At 40.4% G+C, this 19324-nt stretch overlaps 1 protein-coding gene across 5 annotated transcripts in view; it reads right to left on the reverse strand.

Annotated features, from left to right (window-relative positions):
* Positions 1-1275: 1275 nt before the first annotated feature.
* GRB10 (growth factor receptor bound protein 10) overlaps positions 1276-19324 on the reverse strand; it is a 145446-nt gene continuing 127397 nt past the window's right edge. For 3 of the 5 annotated variants that reach the window (XM_075084368.1, XM_075084369.1, XM_075084371.1), the window contains 10 exons: positions 18152-18226; positions 14999-15136; positions 14284-14394; positions 13131-13229; positions 10844-10921; positions 10067-10183; positions 9117-9183; positions 8015-8102; positions 5216-5309; positions 3357-4451 (listed from right to left, as the gene is read on the reverse strand). In XM_075084368.1, the coding sequence (XP_074940469.1) occupies positions 4305-4451; positions 5216-5309; positions 8015-8102; positions 9117-9183; positions 10067-10183; positions 10844-10921; positions 13131-13229; positions 14284-14394; positions 14999-15136; positions 18152-18226 (1014 nt within the window). In that variant the 3' untranslated portion in view covers positions 3357-4304. Of the gene's footprint in view, positions 2040-3356; positions 4452-5215; positions 5310-8014; positions 8103-9116; positions 9184-10066; positions 10184-10843; positions 10922-13130; positions 13230-14283; positions 14395-14998; positions 15137-18151; positions 18227-19324 lie in introns of those variants that run through there. The other 2 variants (XR_012659104.1, XM_075084370.1) reach the window with 2 other exon arrangements.

Raw genomic sequence — 19324 nt, forward strand, 5'->3', positions numbered from 1 at the left:
TCCGATAGCCCAGGTACCTGCTGTTAACATCTAAGGGCCAGATTTCATTGGTGCCGCTTTGCACTTGCCACAGCTGTGGGCAGTTTGGACAAACATGCAGACGATACTGCCCTGCCATTGCGCAGGCTTACCAACGCCTTTTTACTGTGCAGCTTTTTTTTTTCATGCCATCGCCTTTCTTGCCTGCGCCAAACGTAATACATATTATAAAGTGAGGCAGGGTTTGGGGGTTGGTTTTTTTGTTTGTTTTTTACAGGTCTGTGTGTAATCATTAGAAGTCAAGGACTGTGATTCCAGAGGGGGCCAACTTCAATGTTAGCACAGCTTCCTTTAGCCAAGCAAGAAAAGGCACCTTCAAACCTTTTGTAAGCAAGCACTCCCCTTTGTTCAGCTCGGTGAAGGAGTAAGTTGCTGCATGCAGGAGAGTGAACTCTAAGCATTTTAACATGCATCTCCAGATAGAAGAATTATGGGGAATGTCAAAACCTGAAAGAAGTGCTCTGTGTTTATGCACTGATGAATGCATTTCACAATGTTAACATATAACTCATGCCCCACTGCAAGTACAAGCTCACATAAGACATAGCATGCAGAAGCCAGAGTGCAACTGAGGCTTGAAGTGGAATGCATTTGATGGCTTCCATGGATTAGCAAGGCAGAAGCAGGAAAGGTTTGCGTCCAACAAAAAAGTGAAACATTTCCAACCTTCTATTATTCCATATACCCGAAGAACCGACAATCCCATCCTGCCCCCCCCGGCTCTTCTAAGCAAAAATGTATTTTGTGCAGATGCGCTTTTCCACCTAAATGCTGATGGACCACTCCAATACAAGGATTACAGGTGTAAATAACTGCTTTCTGCAAGGACTATTGAAGAAGAGTTTTCTGATCCAACAGCTATCAGGCCAATGAAGTGCTTTATGCAGAGTACGTTTTCAGGGAGTTACAGCTTTATGACCCAAAAGATCCTCATGGTGTATTTCCTGATTTGATTCTAGCAACCTGCCCAAATGAGTATTGTAAATATCATAGCAGAATATCCCCAATAATTTTCCCCAAACAAAAGGGGCAAACAAGTTATTTTTTACATGAAGAACAGTCTGTCCTAACAGGAATCATAAGACAGAACAGCCAGAATAAAGATGTCTTGGGGATCTTGTTTTCCTCTTAAGTCTTCTTAAAGACTGTTTAATGTAACCCACCCAAATAACCCAGAACTAAGGCAAGAGATACGTGGTGTACGGATATATCCAAAAGATGACATTCATTCCAATATAAAATGAATAGCATTGTATTAACGTTTATTTCTAATTACAAGAAACAGAATATCAGTCCCTTATTTGTACAAAAATACCTGAAAGATTACAATTAGGTTCACAAGCCAAAAAGCTATTTACAGTATGAAGCAAAGCATATTGAATAAAGGTTTTGTCTCTTAAGTTAATACCTTTTGCATTCCCTGAAACTTTAAACTTTATTCCATTTTACAGTCACTAAATCTTGCATTGTGACAATATAATTTACGATAAGCAAGTCTTGCCACTGGAAAGGTGCATTGATTGGTCAAACTGTCAGGTATTTAGTGCAGAAAAGATAAGACAAAACATCTAAACTGAGGCACGTGTTTCTTCAAGATTAATTAACAAATAAAAAGGTTTTTGTACTTTAACACCTATTGTAACATAACTTAACTAGTAACCTCATTACCAAAATGGCTTGGCATTTTCCTTCTCAACATATTCAAGATTGCTACATGAAGTATTTATTTAGAAAATAAAATCACAGGCAAAAAGATAAAAATTCAACAGGCTCCAAAACAACCCTGAGCATCCCCTTTACATTCATGTCATTTAAATACAAAAATAAGAGTCAAATGTCCTTCAGTCCTTGGTATTCTGAGCTGGCAGCCAGCTGAATCTGTTGGAAAACTAAGGTGGTATTGACTGTTTTCCAGCAGAAAGAAGACAAAGCAGCCATCTGCTTAAGTAAGATTGTTGCCACTTTGAAGGTGGTCACTTTCTCAAAACAGCTCACTTCAGCTGGGAAAAGTACAAAATACTAAGTCAACCATCTACATACAAAAATCATGATTCATAGTCAAACTTTTATTCTCAATTTAAATAAGATGCAAGGTTTTTTTTTATAAATAGGAAACACTGCAAATACTATCCGCCTACTGGGAAAAATGCATGGTTGTCACTAAGCTATGTAAACTGAAAAACTTAAAACTACAGCATAAATGGTCTTATTAAACTGGTAATGTAGTCAATACAAGAATCTTTTTTCTCCTAATAGGGGCCAAATAGAAGCATGCAAAGTGAAGTCAGACTTAAGTTAGCTTAATTTCAAGGTTTTAAAATACATTGTCTAGAAAGCAGGAACACTCATTTCACTATGTACAATTAAAAAAAACAAAACAAAACAAAACAAAAAAGGCTTCTACTAAAAACAAAATCAAGTGTCTTCATTTTTAATATCTAGACATTAAATGAAAAAAAATACTAAATGTGTTCTGTAAACTAAAATACAGTGTTTCTATACCATTGACATAGTAATAAGCTGATATGGACGACTCAGGCAGGTTATGGTTTGTCTTAAGCTATTCTCAACACTACATGAAGACCTAAAGGTGTAGGATTGGTTTGCCTTCTTTACCCTTTCAGATGGCTAGGATTTCAAACCCAGTGGCAAGTATTAGTAAGGATGAACTAGCCTGTGTCAATCATTTACCATCTTAAGAATGCTCCATTCTGCACTACGCTCTGCAAGTTCCCAGGGTGGAATACTTCTCCCTGTGGCTAACTGCGTGAAGTACTGGGAAGTTAATTCGGTTACAGCTCCTGCGCCAACCCCCTTGCTGAAAAAATGGTATTTGCAACGGGAGGATCAAGGTGGAACTCAGCTTTAATACAGAGTTGTCATCAGAAGGAGTTATTGTGTAAACATTAAATAATGGATTTAAACACTAACAATAAAGTAGTTCTGATGACAAACCAGCACCAGAGCAGGGTACGCACTTGCCTGCCATAGGTACTGTAGCGTGTGTGACAGAGACCACCAGTTACCTTGATGGATGATATCGCCAGCAGCTAGTTCACAATCAAATGTGCTTCCATTCCCAGTATGTTATTTCTCACGATGTAAACTTTCATGGCCCCACAGAAAGCAGAAGGGGTACGGCTCTTTTTATGCCCTATTCCCCAGGACAGCTTTGTGTCACTGTAGCTTTATTATATGGAAAGAGCTCTTTGAAACAGTCTGAAAATTCAAGGAGCTATAAAGCTAAAAACACTGGTTGGTTTTTTTTTGGTTTTTTTTTTTTTTGTAATTTTATATTTTTTATTTTTTTTTCTTTTGTCATACTAAGACTACCCGCAGAAGAATCTTCTCACAAAAAAAATGGTGGTTTCAAATACAAGTGTAGTCATTGAGTCCTATTCTATTTAGTAACAGTAAGTTTCCTCAGGAAAACAGTCAAAAGGCTGTAAAAAACAAACCACCACTCCAATGATAAAAATTTGTGCATAGAATCTAATACAGTCTTTGCATGACTGGATGCCACTAATATGCCATCAACCTACTACAGCCATAATGCTACAAGTCAACAGTTTGACGAGGACATATATGGTGGTATGTTCTTTTAGAATTGTATCCTCATTGCTTCTTCAAAGACATGTGCAGATCATCAAACCTCAGGTCTCCAGAGAAGTTTTGAGATGCACACGCACGCGCGCGCGCACACACACACACACACACTTCTTGATTTTCTTCTAGATCCTTTTAGGCTGAAGCATTCCATACATTTTAGGGTGCGGATTAATACCCAACTCCTGCATGAATTTTACAAGCCACATCAGCTCCTAATATAGGCTGCATACAATATCCGAAACAAAGTAGGAGTGCAAAAAAAGTGATCAATACAAAAAGTAAACACACTAGTCTCAATTGTCAAGATTATTCCAGGGCAAGAGTTCTTTTCAAAGATTTCTCCTCACACTTGTTCCTGTTAAGTGGCCCAGCCAAGACAGCTTCCAGTTTTGCTTCAAATTTACTCATGGTTTTACATACCCTCCCCCCATTTTTGGGATGCTGGGACACTCAGCAGCAATCACTCTTAGGTGTTAGACAAACCAGCAATCTTGGTCTGTTGGCACCTGTCGAATCCATCCCTTTCAGAGTCCCAAGGTGCATAATATTTTGATTTATGTTTGCCAACTTACAAACCTGCCAATTCCCCAGTGTCAACGTTCCCTTACAACTACTCTTCTAGCAAATCCAGTCTTCAGTGAGAGTCAGATTTGAGGTCATAAGGCCACTCGGATGCAGTGGTGTTTGAGTTTGCAGGGCAAGACTCCTTTGTTTAGTTGATAGAATTCAACAAGCTGGATTAGATCACTGAATTTGGTGTTCCCATCATCCAGGCTGAAAAATATCTGTCCATCATCTTCACACTGGGGAAACCAAATGTCCTTTTCAAGTTAGACTGCACATGAAGAGACACAAGGATGGCAAAACATAAAGAGTACAAGTGTGTGACCTAAGATAAACGGTGGGCATGGCCCAAACAACCTAGTGCCCAGAGATCTTCAGGGAGCTGTGCAGAGCACTGGAAAAGAACGTACATTAACCCGACTCAAAAGGTTTTGTTTATGAAGGTGAAAGCTTGTGGGCGGAGTAACCAAAAGTTGTAGGCACAGCACTGATCTTCATTACATCAAATAAAAATACCCCCAACATATTTGTAAAATCGGCAGGTGAAGCAAGAGAAGAGGGGTTGGACCAATAAGGAGGTCTACCGGATCTTAAACTTCTGATGCTCTTTTGGATCCAGATAAAAATCAAATAGGTTCTCAATGTCTCAGCGTAACATTATTTTAAGTTCAACGTTATCGGATAACCTCCAGAACAAAACTTTTCAAAAGTGCCCCTAAGTTATTCTATGTTTGTCTAAGTGACAGGGAGACAACTGCTGATGTTGTCGCTGTCACTTGTCACAGAGAACAAGTTCTGTGCGTTACTTCTATACCCAAGTGGCTTACAGGCAACGTTAACAAAGACTTTTCATCAGACATTTGACAACTCTAAAGAATACTTGCTAATGGAAATGTCCCTGTTAATTTCATCAGTAATTAGAAGAAGTCTTTTCAGATGTTCGCAAAGCTTTAGGATTTAAAATATCTTTTTTTGTAATCAGCATCAAAAATAATCTACTTACCGGCAAGATTTGAAAATGCTTTATTTTCTGATGATGGCACAGCGTAAGTACAAATGCCTTTGGATTGCTTTGGCTGTCCCGGAGAAGAAATAGTCTAGGAGAGAACATTGTTCAGTACACACTGAATGCCACAATCCATTTTTTTCATAAGTACACCTACTAAGTCACTTTATGCTATTGCCTAACTCATCTTCAGTTGCATTAACAGGTGGTTCCGTAACGGGCAATTTGCTTGCAGTTTTTATACCGTGGCTATGGAACACAACTAGATGAAGAAAGAAGTAGTGAAAGATACATGACGGGAGTTCTTCCCCTATGGATGGAGGTGTGAGGCTTTTCTTGAGGGCCTCCCTACCTGAGCTTGCCATTACTGATAAATACTCTCCTGAAGAAAATGCTCCCATTTAACTCCAAAGCAAATCTGGATTTCTGTAGATGGGAAAGTAATACATGAGAATCTATTCCCACTCTCCAGTATCTTGCATCAGTTTACAGAAACCCAGTGTTAGTAAAATTATGTTGACGGCAAATGGCTGCAACTGCACAGAAACAGCTCAATACTTTCTTAAAATGACTTACCAGTTAACTAGCACACTCGTTATCAAGATGGGGAAAACACACACTGATTTTTTTCCCCTGAAACAGTCACAGTATTTTTCCCTCAGCATCACTGAAAAAGAATGTACTTTAGGAGTATAGCTAGCAACATCAAACACTATGTAACTGTCACTCTTAGGTTGACTGACATCACCGAAGTCCTAAGTCAAATGGTTAAACACACACTTGAAGAGGAGAAAAAAAATGTAGTAAAAAAATGTTTCCTCCCCATGACATTTATGAACTGAGGAAGGATAACCTCTCAATGCCACAGGAAACAAGAATATACCTTTGGCTTAAGGCTCACAGTGCTGGTCACCAGTGGATTTGTGAGATGGCCAAGCACTGGACTGGGACAGGCCTCAAGTGCTCTTAATTGCTAACCACTAAGCCAGAAACAGCCTTTTCCAAGGCTGAGTTACAAGAACTGCTTGTAGTCTTATGAACCCGAAAGAATTTACTCCAGCTCCTCAGAGCTGATTGAGAAATGTCAATACCACAAAAACGCACCATCATAACCTGGGTCAGTCCAATACTCAGAAACAGGCACGTCTGGCCACCACCGGAAACCAGGCATGGTACTGGAACATTCCTTTTTAGTCCTAGCAAGACCAGAATTGTGGAAAAGGGACCAAAGACTTTACACATGAGCCTCCATCTCGGTGAGAAAGATCTTACCTGCCCTGTGGTCACTGCAGTTCATGCAGGTATCTCTCAAATTATCTTTCTCCTAGCCATTTCAGACTATGCATGGTATCATAAGCTGGTGGCACAAAGCAACGCTCAGCACAACTGATTCTGCGAGTGTTCACTCAACCTCTAACAAACAACAGGCTGTCCACACAATGACTATAAATATAGATGCATCCTCAACAATAGCTTCCAGAAGCAGCCAAATGATAGCAGTATCAGCTGCATATATACATTGAACATCTTACACGAGCCATCAGAAGATTGTTGACTTTCTACCTTATTCTCCTCAAGAACACGCAGAGCAGGAAAACACAGGCAAGACCTTTCTATTCTGAAAACCACAATCCTTAGATCTCAGAGCACATAGGTCATATGGTTCTTTTGCCACTACTGACTGACCTTACTACAGCCAAACTAACAATCTTCACCTTCCACAGTGAGTAGGCTGGCTAGGCACACATTTAACACTGCCTCAAAGTCATTAACATCTTTATGAAAACCCCGAGAAGGATGGGCCACTAGATTCCTAAGGCAACAAGTCAAAATGAACCCAAGATTGTAAAGAAGGTCTGCGGTGTGAGAGAATCAGAAACCCTACAAGTCAGCAGTGCTCCTTTGCTTTCTTGGGCTGTCTTCTCTGTTTGACCTGCTAAGCTAAAACCTTTTCTCATATGACTGCCAATAGCCTTAGCCCAGCAAAAAACCCAAAACATTAAAAAATCCACTGATTTATGAATATGTACATGCAGTAGCAATTTTTATTTCTCTAATGTATTTCATTCCTCACAAAGATTAGGATGCTTCTGAATCAAAAAATGCCAAAGAACGGTTTGAACTTGACTGTCTCCCGAGAAGCCAACATGGAAGTTTCTACATTAACCCTGACAGCAGTGAGCTTAGTGAACTGAAGGCGACTATGCTCTTCCCACCCTACAAATAAAGAACTGCTGAATGCAGTTTAAGCAACTTCCCTACCATAACCATATCTACATATAAATAAGGGAAACAGAGTTGCTCAGAAGAAGCTTCTATCTCAACTACAGACATTTTAGAGTGCCGGAACAGGTACTTTTATTCCTTTGCTCTAGAACAGAAATAAGAGAGAAATCATTGACTGCTCTGATTCATGCAGAAAAGCACAAATGGCTGATTATAAACTTGTGGGCAAATGACTATGTACAGCTTTGCCTGAAAATTATGTCCTCAATGCAGGTTACAGGAATTAATTCTTTTCAAATTCTATCATTCTCTAAAACTTGATTGACTCGGTTGGAAAGAAGAAAAAAAGTTTAAGAGTATTCTTAATATTTTTTCAACTAAAGAGTTAGAACCCACTCCTACGAACATGTACTCTGAGTTTTTGAAATCCAGGCAGGTTATAATGGGACTCCTCAAGAATTGGGTTACTCAGAAGGGCTCACAAACCTGTAAGCCCTTACAGCAGAATTTGTGCTTTTGTCTGTAACGCTGACCATCAGATCATAAATACTAAGCCACAGGAATACCTACCCATCTACAAGCCCTTGTTGCTTAATAATCCTGTGAGATTCTTCTCTAGAGATTCTGCCGTGAAACCAGTGCTGTGTCCTATGAATGACTGGAGGCGAGAGAGAAAAGAGGGAAAGATGGGATGGTTAAAAATGGTAGTGGGTGCAACAGTTTTTTCCACATACTAAATATTTAAATGTTTAAAAAGTGGGTATAGTTTTGTTACATAATATATCTTTTATCAATCAATTAAAAAAAATTAATCATTATGAAAAAAGTGCACCAGCTGTTGCATCTACTTGGTATGCCAAGCAGACAGGCATTATCTCCATGTATTTGCTGATTTGCAGATGTATGATTCGGTTAATGAGAGATATCTCTTACAACACTGCCTTTTTATAGTTTCTTGAAAATGTTGGTACTAAACAATTCTTAGAATGCAACTTATGAGCTAACAAGTTGGAACCAATTCTCTTTAACTCTGAAAAATGAAAAGCGCTTCGCCTTGTGCTTTCAAGGGTAGAGTTACCCTGAAATATCTTAATGCTTATTGTTTTATTGTTTTTCAAATGGTACTTTTAAATCTGTTCAACAGAACAGAAACACAGCATAGAAAGAGAACAGCTGTGTTTCCTTTAAGAATTCCAGGATATTAATGTGCAATTTCTTGTATTTTAATAAACTAACTACAATCTCAAAGGGATGTTCGGGACTCACATTACAGGCATCCATATTTTACATTTTTCAGTTACAGAATGATTGCTATTTTGAGGATTCTCATTTTTACTCTCTAAACACTAACAGATCATTCTGACTTTCCTTGTCTAAAATGAAGAACTGGCTTATGGAAACATTTATAGAGTCTCAATTTTCACAAAATCTGAGTTTCAAAAGATAAAAATTGAAGAAAAGCTTGAGCGCACCTTCAAAGGAAAACAAGTCCCTTCTACTGTGTCTGTATGGTTAAGCATGTGAATGACACAGAAGCTCCTGATAAACATAAACGCAGTATTTGACATTGAGGCATTACTACTACACGACTGCACTCTGTCTCTACATGAAATACAACTTGTATTTACCCACACAGGCCTCTTATACAAACTTACGAAACAGCAGAATTTACCTGTACTCAGTGTGGAAGGATGGAGTGGACTTTGGCTACCCAAAATGTTCATTCTTGTGCTACGTTTCTATAGAGAAAATGAATTACCGTTAAATCCACACTAAAGCCTCAACAGAAGAGAACTAGTGCACATGCAATACAGATTTAATTTACAGGAAACTGGGGGCTGGGCAAGTTTAATGCAAGGATGAGAAAAAGAAATGCAACTTTGAAGGGGGCTAATCTACAAGCAGCAGCTCATTTCAGTTGGCTTAAAACACAAGCCAGATGTTAATGATGAAAGCTCAGTATCTAAAAAAAAAGAGAGAAAAAAAGAAAAATAAAGAAAAAAATGACATAAAAAAGAAAAGTCTGATATGTTTCTGCTCAGGCAAAACACCAGGCACTCAGTAAATCAAGCAGTATTTCCCTCCCGTACATAAAGCACCAGCTAGTGCTTCAGTAATGACTCCTATTCCCTAAGAGACGAGCATGTGGGAAAACTTGTACTGCAGCTGTCTGTCCACAAGACACTATAAACAAGTTACATCAGTTTTCATTGCAAGAGGTCCTGCCTCTTGTATATTCTGCAATTAAACTTACTGGGAGCAAGCCATTAGTCAGAGCCCCAGCCTCTTCCATGTGGGGAAGCATTTAATTTGACATATTCCTCCTCAGAGACTGGTTTTGCAAACTGGCAGTAAAGTTCTGGTGGGTCTGCTTTCCCCCTCAACCTTCCTCTGGACACTAGGGGGACAGAGAAGCAGTGGTAGAAGGTTGTTGTGAATGTGACAGTTTTGCTAAAGATGGATATTGACTTTCAGATCTGCATGCTTGCAGTGTGATTGCTTCAGGTCGGAGCTAAGCTATACTGTGACCAGCACTGCACTAACATCATAGCACACTCTGTGTTTTGGCTCTCAACAGACACTTACTAATTACAAAAATAGAAAAGAAGAGAAGATAGCTACCCTCCAAGCATGTCCTTCTTCCAAGGCAGCACTCTGTGCTTCAGCAGGATTTTCAATAACTCTTCCTATTTGCCCCGAAAAATCCATTGCTACTAGTGAGTTTTCAGATACACTTCTCTGAAAAGGAATTTTCACTTGTTTCAAAAAACAGGGAAAGAAAAAAACAGCCTAAGAGTTTAATTTCAAAATGTTTTGGCTTCAGAAGACTGTCCAAAGTTATCCTTCAACGGCACAGAAAACATGTCTCTTTTTCCCCCTTCCAAAAGATTCGCAGGCACAAAAATAGATGGCTTTTCTTTCTAGGCCGTAGGGGAGGGAGAGGATTCAAAGGCGGAGAATAAAATCTGTATTGCTCAAGTTGCCCACTTGCCCTGTTACTACACTCCAGTCGTTTCAGGGCCAGTTGGGATCCAAATATAGGATCTTCACTTCTAGATAGCTAACAGTCAGCTCTTGGCCCGACGTAGTTGAAGAGATTTACGTCTTAGTTTTGCCAGACCTAAGCTGGCTTCTGCAGAGACGGCCAGATGTCTCTGTACCGTACATCGCAAAGTGCCTGGCATATCCAAGATTTTTCAGTCATGTGGATCATGTAAGCCTAAGATAATGGAGAGCCAACCATGGAAACTGTACTCAAGCGAAAAGTGAACTTTACGTTGACTTGCTACACAACGCTGCACTGACACTCCTTAGCGTAAAATTTTCCATTTTTAAAATGCAAAAGCAAACGGATCTTTCCCAACATCCTACATGAATGAGGTAAAGTTCATTACTTACTACTGGAGTGGAGAAGTGTGGAAGCATGGCTTTTCTCTGCTGGGGAATTCTGTAATTCTGATACAGTAGCATTCCGTACTGCCAACAGAAACACAAGGCATTAGTACTCAAAGATATACCCTAGGGAAAAAAATACTGCAGTGGCTCCACTCACACTGGAGCAAGGTGCCACCAGTGTGTTATTTTCATGATCAGAAGCTGTCCCAAAGCAATGTGCATTAAGTAATAGTGATTGGCAGGTGACAACCAGGCAGTAAATGTCACAACAAGTTTTATTTGAAAGACAGCACTTTTACAAGCCTGAGCAAAATACACAGGTAATTTCTGCCACTCTCAGCTATCACCACGTTTGCCTTGCAGAATACAAGCTTTCGCCTGAGGTCAGAACACACATATTCACCCCCCCCACACATCTTTTTACCGTCTCGTAATATGAACTTCAAGAAAATTCTGCATAAGAAGTTCTGTACAAGATAATATAGAGACGGGTTTTCATAACAATATAAAATATGAACCTTTTCATTCACTAGCTCTTTCAATAAATATCTGCAGGAAATAACACGTTTGGTTCGTTTCTCATCCCTGCAAAAATAAGGTGATTGAATTCCACTCGTGCTCCCAGTTGAACATGATAAATTTTCACAGCACTAGTAGCTAGGAGGGTAGGAAAACACCTACTCAGTGCCCGCCCTAGAGGCACAGTGCTGAAGTATAGCAACACTGCTTACCGAATGTTCTAACTGAAATGCTATACATAATTTTGTCAATGGGGTAATAAATGACTATGGAAAGCTAAATCAGTAAGTCGATAAAAAGGGGGGTCACAGCCACAGCTGTGGGGCGCAGCCTTAATTTTCCCTGACTATACACCTTCAATCATCTTTCAGTATTCCTTAAAAATAACCCCCTTTTTTCTCCCCGCGTGTTAACTGCCTATGGGTGAACATTACATGCCAGTGTAGAGAAATTACTGCCATATGGTACCGCTGCTGCCACAGGTCGCGCTGCAAAGAAAGATTCCTCTGAACCCTCACAGCAAGATGCATGTCTACATGTCTGGTAAGGACAGCTAATGCTGTACACTGCAAAGGTTTTCCCGTGCCATTCAGGAGCATCAGTGCCTCGACCAGTGTAACTGATTTCTTCAGAACAAGTGGTATCTTCAAGGCATGATTCACTACAGTTATCTGATCCTCTGTTTGAGCACTTTCCCCACAATGCAAAATTCTGCGTAAAGAGGGAAAGTAAAGGACAGCTGAGAAGCAGCACTGGAATTGCCTGGGGACTAAAACTCTTACCATAATTGTTAGTGTGTATTAAACACGAGTCCAGTCAAGTCAAGTCAAGTATCTGGAGGGCACGTTATGGCAGCCAGCAGAGGCATCAGCTCCACAGAAATCAAATAGGCATCTTGTAACTCGGACTGCTTCTTGCATCCTGGCCCCTCCTAAGCTAGGGCACCTGCTTTTGAAACAACTTACAGCAGGAACTTCTGTACTGCAACACAGAATCTCCTACAGGCAACAAATGAGATAGTATTTGGGGAGCATTCCAAGAGATGGGCTCGGCTTTGGAAGGTGACCACTTAATGTGGATGGAGAACAGGCACTGGGTCTTCATACCCGCAGGCCTAGGACTCTGATTTGCTTTCCCTACGCTTGCAGGGTTTTGCAAGATGGACAGTCTGCATGGGGAGAGGAGCAGGTAATGCAGCAAGTATTTGCCATGTTCTCTGCTTCGAAGAGCAAAAAATAGTCAGCTTTCTCCTCACTTCCTTCTGTGCCGATTTTGTTTCAAAACCACTGTGAAGCCTCCTAGCATATTATCAAGAAATCTCCTTGTTTGCTCCCAGATATGAATAACTTTCAGCCAGAGACAGGCTTGCTTGTTTTTGTTCCTTTTTAAAAATAGAACCTTCAGAAAACTGAAAAAAAATGGCAAAGGCTCTAGACAGCGCTCTGTTCTAGTTAAGATAACCACTTGCCATTATCAAAACATTTTCTTTAGCTTCATGATAACTTGCAAATACCTTGTGAGGCAGTTTTCTGGCTCATCCACATATCATAAATTTGGCTCCAGAACTGAAAATACGCTAGATTCATATGTGGAAGCGACTGAGTTCAGTTCTGTGCCTAAAAGCTTAGGAGGGACAGGTCTACCTGGCATTTTGCTCTTAGCTGTATTGTTTTGGAGGCAGATGATGTTTAAGAACACATAGGTTTTCCGATGATCAAAACAGCGACTTAACTATAGGCATAGCTCTATTCACACAGAAGAGATGAGGTACCTTGAGGAGTCGAAAGGCAGTCATCCAGCATGTCCTGCTTTGCTCATCTTCAGCACACAACAACCTCAGTTCCTTAGTCTCATTTCTCACTTTGTTGGGCTAGAAAACATTAGAGGGAAGTCAGCTACATTCAACCAACAACACTCTAAGTTTACTGCAGAGTAAAGGCAGGTACAGTATTAGTCTAAGAACTGGCCAGAAAAAGCTCATACCACCCTGCATTAAAGCTCAGGAGAAGCTGAGCATGCTTTGGAAGAAATCACTTTCTCAGCTGGGTCCCGTAAGATAAACGTCAGTGCCTGCTTTGAAATACCCTGCTGTTCTGGCAGTCTATAGGAATGAGGCACTCAGGCCAGAACGAGAACCAAGGTGTGCAGCATTTTTTCTAGACTTGTGAGAAGTTTTACGAGCCCCCATTTTGAGATAAAGAACCAAAGTTTCTGTAAGTGAAGGTTACGGAAAGACTGCTTCCATCATTCAAGATCTGACCCTCAGCTGGCTCTACTCTGAGGTAAACCCATGTTGTCTGGCTCTGGAACGGCTGCTGGGAAGGAGTCTGCTTCACTGCTGTCAATAAGACCAGCTCCCAGCCTTCTTTTTGTCTCAGAAAATTACACGGATCTTTGACATACTTTTCACACATATCCATCAACACAACAGGTTTTAAAATCTTCAAAGGCAGCTGCTTATTCTTATTTCCATTTTCCAAGACAATCATCTTCTTTAAATATATGCAAACCTCTGGCCCACAATAATGGTACAATTATACCCAGCTGGATCTTGATCCTTTGTTGCTATATAGGTGCTCACTGTCCAGAGAAACTTTCTTGTTCAGCTAGAGCAGTTGGGAAAAAGTCATCTGTGAGGTGAACCAAGGCCACCTCACAGGCACACCATGCTTCAGCACCGAGCTGATCTTGCACAGAAATTTCCCAAGCCAAAGGAGCACCAGATAAAGTGTTAAAAGTGTCACGTAAAATGATGGCAAGATTCACAGGACATGCCTGCCAAATGAAAGATGCTAAAGATCGAGTCCTCATGACAGACATGCTTGCAGAGCTTTACATACAAATCCCATTTAGCTGAGGGTTGAGGTGACTCCGAGCTACGAACACTCTCTTGAGCTTTGGAAGAACTGAATGAGAAAAATTACCTTTATACAAAATCCATACTCTGCAGGTGCATTGTACAACTTCTTGCCTGCTATCAACGAGAAGATATTGCTGTCTTCTAAGTCAGCCAACAATTGCAAATGTCTTGGCTCCTGTGGAAATAGCGTGATTTATCATAGGTAAGTGTGAGATTTTGGAAGGTCTTGCTGCAAGACCAACCTCCGACAGAGGGCAGTGTACGAACACCATGCTCCTCTGTCAGGCAGCTTGAGGTGGACATGGCTCATCACCTGTAAGTATCCCCTACTAGCAGAAGGTGCTTTATACAAGAAGCCGCCAAAATACTTATTCAAACACAACCCATTAAAAAAGACACAGCCTGTTACATTGCTCCTGAGAAATGTGGAAGTCAGATAATATAAAATGTTGTTTAAGGTGTAATTGAAACTGCATCCACGAACCATGTGCTTGGAGAGCATGATTTCTCTTGCTAACCTTGTTAGCACGACTTCTGTGGCCACAATTATGCTGTCTGGCTAGTTTGGTTGAATTATATAACAATGCTATATAGCTGTTTTCATGCACTGAGAGCCCAGGGCTTGACTGTCTTTTGATCATGGCTAGCTCATCCTTTTCCATACGATAAAAAAAGGGAATGCTCTGGGCAGATATTTAAAAACCAGCAAAAAATACCCACTGGAAAGACGGAAAATGCTTTCACATGCTAGTACTGTGCAACTGCTTTTTTAATCTTACCTTTGAGGTTCCTTTTGTAGAACAATAAAGTCCTGATCTCCTCAAACACACATACAATTTCTTCCATGATTTCCTACCCAGCTCTTTCACATGCAAGAAACCTTGAATTTCAGGGCAGCTACTGGAGTTTAAAAAGTTCTGTTGGAGAGGAAAATGAACATGAGAATTGTGTCTTATGGATGCATCATAAAATTGTCACTGTATTTGCAGAACGGAGAAGCAAATGGCACATCGCTTTGCTGACTTGGGGCGGTTTCACAGTGTGCTTAAACTGACCCAGACGGGTAGCTGATTTATGACCAGATTGGATACTCCTACTCCTCCTGTTACTTCTACCTGACGAAATCCTCCTGCCACTGACATTTTTCTGTTTTCTGTGTCAATACTTAAATCTCCAAAAGGCTAACCATTCCTCAGGGTCCCCATTCTACTTACACTTGTCCTGGAGGGACACAAAGGAAGCTTATTAATTCTTAACAGAAAATAATACCTTGTCACAACAATTCTGCCAACTAGTCTAACCTGGAAGCACTGGCCAAAATCAGCAACTTTATCCCCAAGTTTTAGAATGGGAATGGCCTGTTTCAGGTTTTCCCACATTAAAGCCTTACATAGCACACGTATCTGTCCCAGGACAAGAGGTATAACAGAATATTTAACTCCAAATGAAATGTAGAGTAGTCAAGTAAATGCCAGCAATTACGCTAGACTTCAAGATCCAGAAGTATTTAAGTTCTTGACACAGAGGGACCATATATGGAATCATTTGATTTGCTCCCTAAGGTAAATGCCAAAGTCCTAATGAATCCAATAGTAGGAAGAAAAATGCATAAACCTGCTTGGCCCCGATGCCTCTACAATTCTTTAAAGGTGTGTTTTGTTGTTATTTGGTGGACTATGCCCACAGGAAGAGGGGGAAAAAAAAAACCCAAACCAAAAATCAGTGCCCTGTGTCAGAATTCTTAGTTGCATTAAAACCTATTTTTTCCCCATCCTCCTACCCACCTCATCTAACAGAATGGAAAGGGACAGTCAATTTTTATGCTATTTGTACTATGAATCCAATTCTCACCTGTGAAAGGGAAGGACCAAAAGGACAATATATTCTCTCTGTGCAGCTAGATAAAGCAAAAGTAAACTAAGATGCAAGCTTTTTTGCACATCTGAGCCAGGCTGACACTAGCGAAAATAAAGCCCCCTGGTTTTAATGCTACTGTTAAGACTACAAATACTAGCTCTTAATGAAGTATATGATATTGTGAGATGATGTTTAATACTCTTCCCTATTTCCTGTGTAATTAAAAACACAGCGCACTTGCTCAATGCTTGAGGTGGCCTCAGCTGCAACACACTTAATGACTACTAGACTGCAGGAAGTTTACCTTCAACAAATTACAGTCGTCACTGAAATGATGAAAAACGCTGGTGCCTTTTTTAAAAGGAAAGGTGTGTTTAATCGAAATGCTTTAAGGAAGATTGCCTTTTTTACCGTTAAACAATGAACCAAAGAGAATGTACCCATCCTCTTTCCGCCACCCTCTTATGCTGTTAATCCCCATGATTTATGCTTCTCCAGGATTGTACCTAACTGAGCCTTCCCAGAAGCAAACAAGGTTGTAAGGTTTTCCTTTCCCTACTGTTTGAGTTACCCTAGGTTTGAAACTTTTTCATCTTCAAGAACCATCTTGGTCTTTTAGGGAGTCCCACTGCTCGTGTTAACAGGATAACTCAATTCTCCACTTATACTGCAGGAAAAAGGGTCCAAGGTGTGAACACCTCTGTTCCTAGCATCCGTGGCAACGCCTGTTCACACCAGATTTGGTTCCCAATTGCAACCTCATTGCACGTGACTATCATTTTTAATTCTAGCAATTGGTTTGATTTTTGTTCCATACCCAGCTGAGAGTGGATACTAACATTTCAAGTTCCTCTGAGTGAAGCTGGAGTCAGTATTTCGTGGATTTTGAAATGGTTATGGGACAAAATGAGTGCACTTGTTCAAAAGTCAGTGGAAACTTGTATTTAGACAGAGAATACATATTTGCAAACATGCAAAATGACAGAAATCAAACTAGAATCACTTATTTGTATGCATACTTTAAATATTTGTGCCCTCTGCTTTATAATTTGCCTATTATTCATGGTACCATCTTCTAGGCATCACAGTCTTACATTCTTAATATTACACTCTTTTAACAAATTGTGTTTTAATTTGGCCTCATGAGTTGAACGTCCCCCATTTGAGAAAACAACTGAAGTGAAAAAGATTTAGACCACAGGGTTTAGATCAGAGTTCTTAAGCTGAGAGATTTAAGTGAACGAATTACTGGTCAGAGAGGTAGCCCACCCATCAGCACCGTCCTTGGAGGCCAACCAACTGTGCTACCACCACAGCTCCTCCATGAGCAAGGAAGAAACTTTACAGCGACATCAAATTTTCAGTATAAACTCAGTGCACCTGCCACTGCCACTCCGATTACATGACTCTACCAACACATATGCATAAGGTACACACACCTGTAATTTAAATTGGGGATTAGATGGGATTACTTCGCAAATACTACATACAATTTTCTGTAACCACCTGCATTTACTTCTTAGGGAATTATTCTTCTATACAAAAGAGCAGGTAGTTGGCTGAACCACAGGGAAGTTGGTCCTTAGCGTTAACTCTCACCAGGCACAACCATGGGACCAAAAAAAAGCAAAAGCGAAACCTCTCACATCTCAAGCCCATCTTCTAATGTACACGTGCATTTTTACACTTTTTCTTACGCTATGATGAGGAGTATAGAAAAGTAATTCTGTTTTGCCTTTTATAAGGTATATTTGTTTTTCAGGAAGCATATCTGCTGAGACTGTTTTAGGGACAATGCTAGGTGGCCAAACCAGGTACCCACAGAGTAAGTTGAATATTAAAGGATCAAATATATATCAACATAGCTATCAATACTTTGTGTTTCTAACTTACACCCCAATGCCACTGGGTAAGATCTTTGTCAGATATTTTCAACATTAGTACCATATGCTAACTCACTACATGGTCTTTCTCTGAGCAGCTATTTCCAGACCTCTGAATTCTCCCTTCCCTCCTCTCAGCCTCTCCCCTCCAGTTCCAAAACTTTCTTTGTGCATACAGATAACTTACAGTACCTGCAAAAGTTGGGACTGCGGGATACTGCCATTTGTTTGCTGGCACCAGGCAACCATTTGCTCTGGAAAGAAATTCTAGATACAAAGAGAGAAGACAATTGGAGGTCACGTTATATTTGAACACTTTTACACAGAACACGTGGAATTTTCTTCCAGTTGTTAAGTTTTTGAAACGAACACTCTTAAATCAATTTGGACATCCCCTGACACAGAAAGTACTAGGGCTTTCAATTGCAGTTCTTCCCCTTCTTCTGCTCACCAAACGCCCATGCAGAAAGAACGTGGATTTTTAAAATATCTGATATGCAGCATTTCATGAGTGCATTTTCCCATTGCTTCCTCTTCTACTGAAGGCTTTTGGGGATCTCTAACACCCTCTACTTTCTAGGAAAGGACAGGATGAGTGGTCCTGCAGGTTGGGTACACAGTGACTCCTTCCTTATTTCATATTCTGCCACCAAATTTCTGGGCTTCCACCTCTTTCCAGAAAGGCTGTTCAGTGAATGAAAACTCTCTAATTCCACTTGCCATGTGCAAGATGCAGAACAGGAGGAATAGCAAGTTTTCTTTACACTCACAGGGGTAAGGTGGATGCAGATGCATTAAAAGAAGCGTCAGGTGGGGATGCTGCAGGATCTCCAGTATGTACACCTTTTACCTTTGATAGCACTCTCTTTCTATCCAAAATACAGTTCTTCAGTGCTATATCTGCTTGACCCTAAAACCTGCTCAGTCCCTCAGAAGGCACCAAATGAAGTGCCATTCGCAGACCTTAATTATGAGAAAGAGCTCATGTGTGCCTGTTGATCCCTTCATTTGGTTGTTCAACAGCCAGCTTATGCTAAAGGCTTGAAACCCTTCAATCTGTCAAGGGAAAAGCCCTTTGCAAAATCTACCCCTATATTTTTATATTTCAGGGTAACATAACAGAGCCCAGTGATTTTTCTTGTAAGGATAGGTCAGCACACGTTTCATGAAATGAAGTAATAAAAATGGAATGAGGAGACACGTGCAATAATTAGGCTCTGTGTCACACGCCCTGCTTCATGTGCTAGATTTGAATAATCTCAAAGCAGACATCTACCTCCTTTCCCCCCATCCCACCAACACAGAAGCAAATATTGTTTAACACATAAACAGGTGCTTCTACAGAACTTTTCCATTTCAGGCATC

Source organism: Phalacrocorax aristotelis, chromosome 2, assembly GCF_949628215.1.
Source record: "Phalacrocorax aristotelis chromosome 2, bGulAri2.1, whole genome shotgun sequence".
Taxonomy (NCBI): Eukaryota; Metazoa; Chordata; class Aves; order Suliformes; family Phalacrocoracidae; genus Phalacrocorax; species Phalacrocorax aristotelis.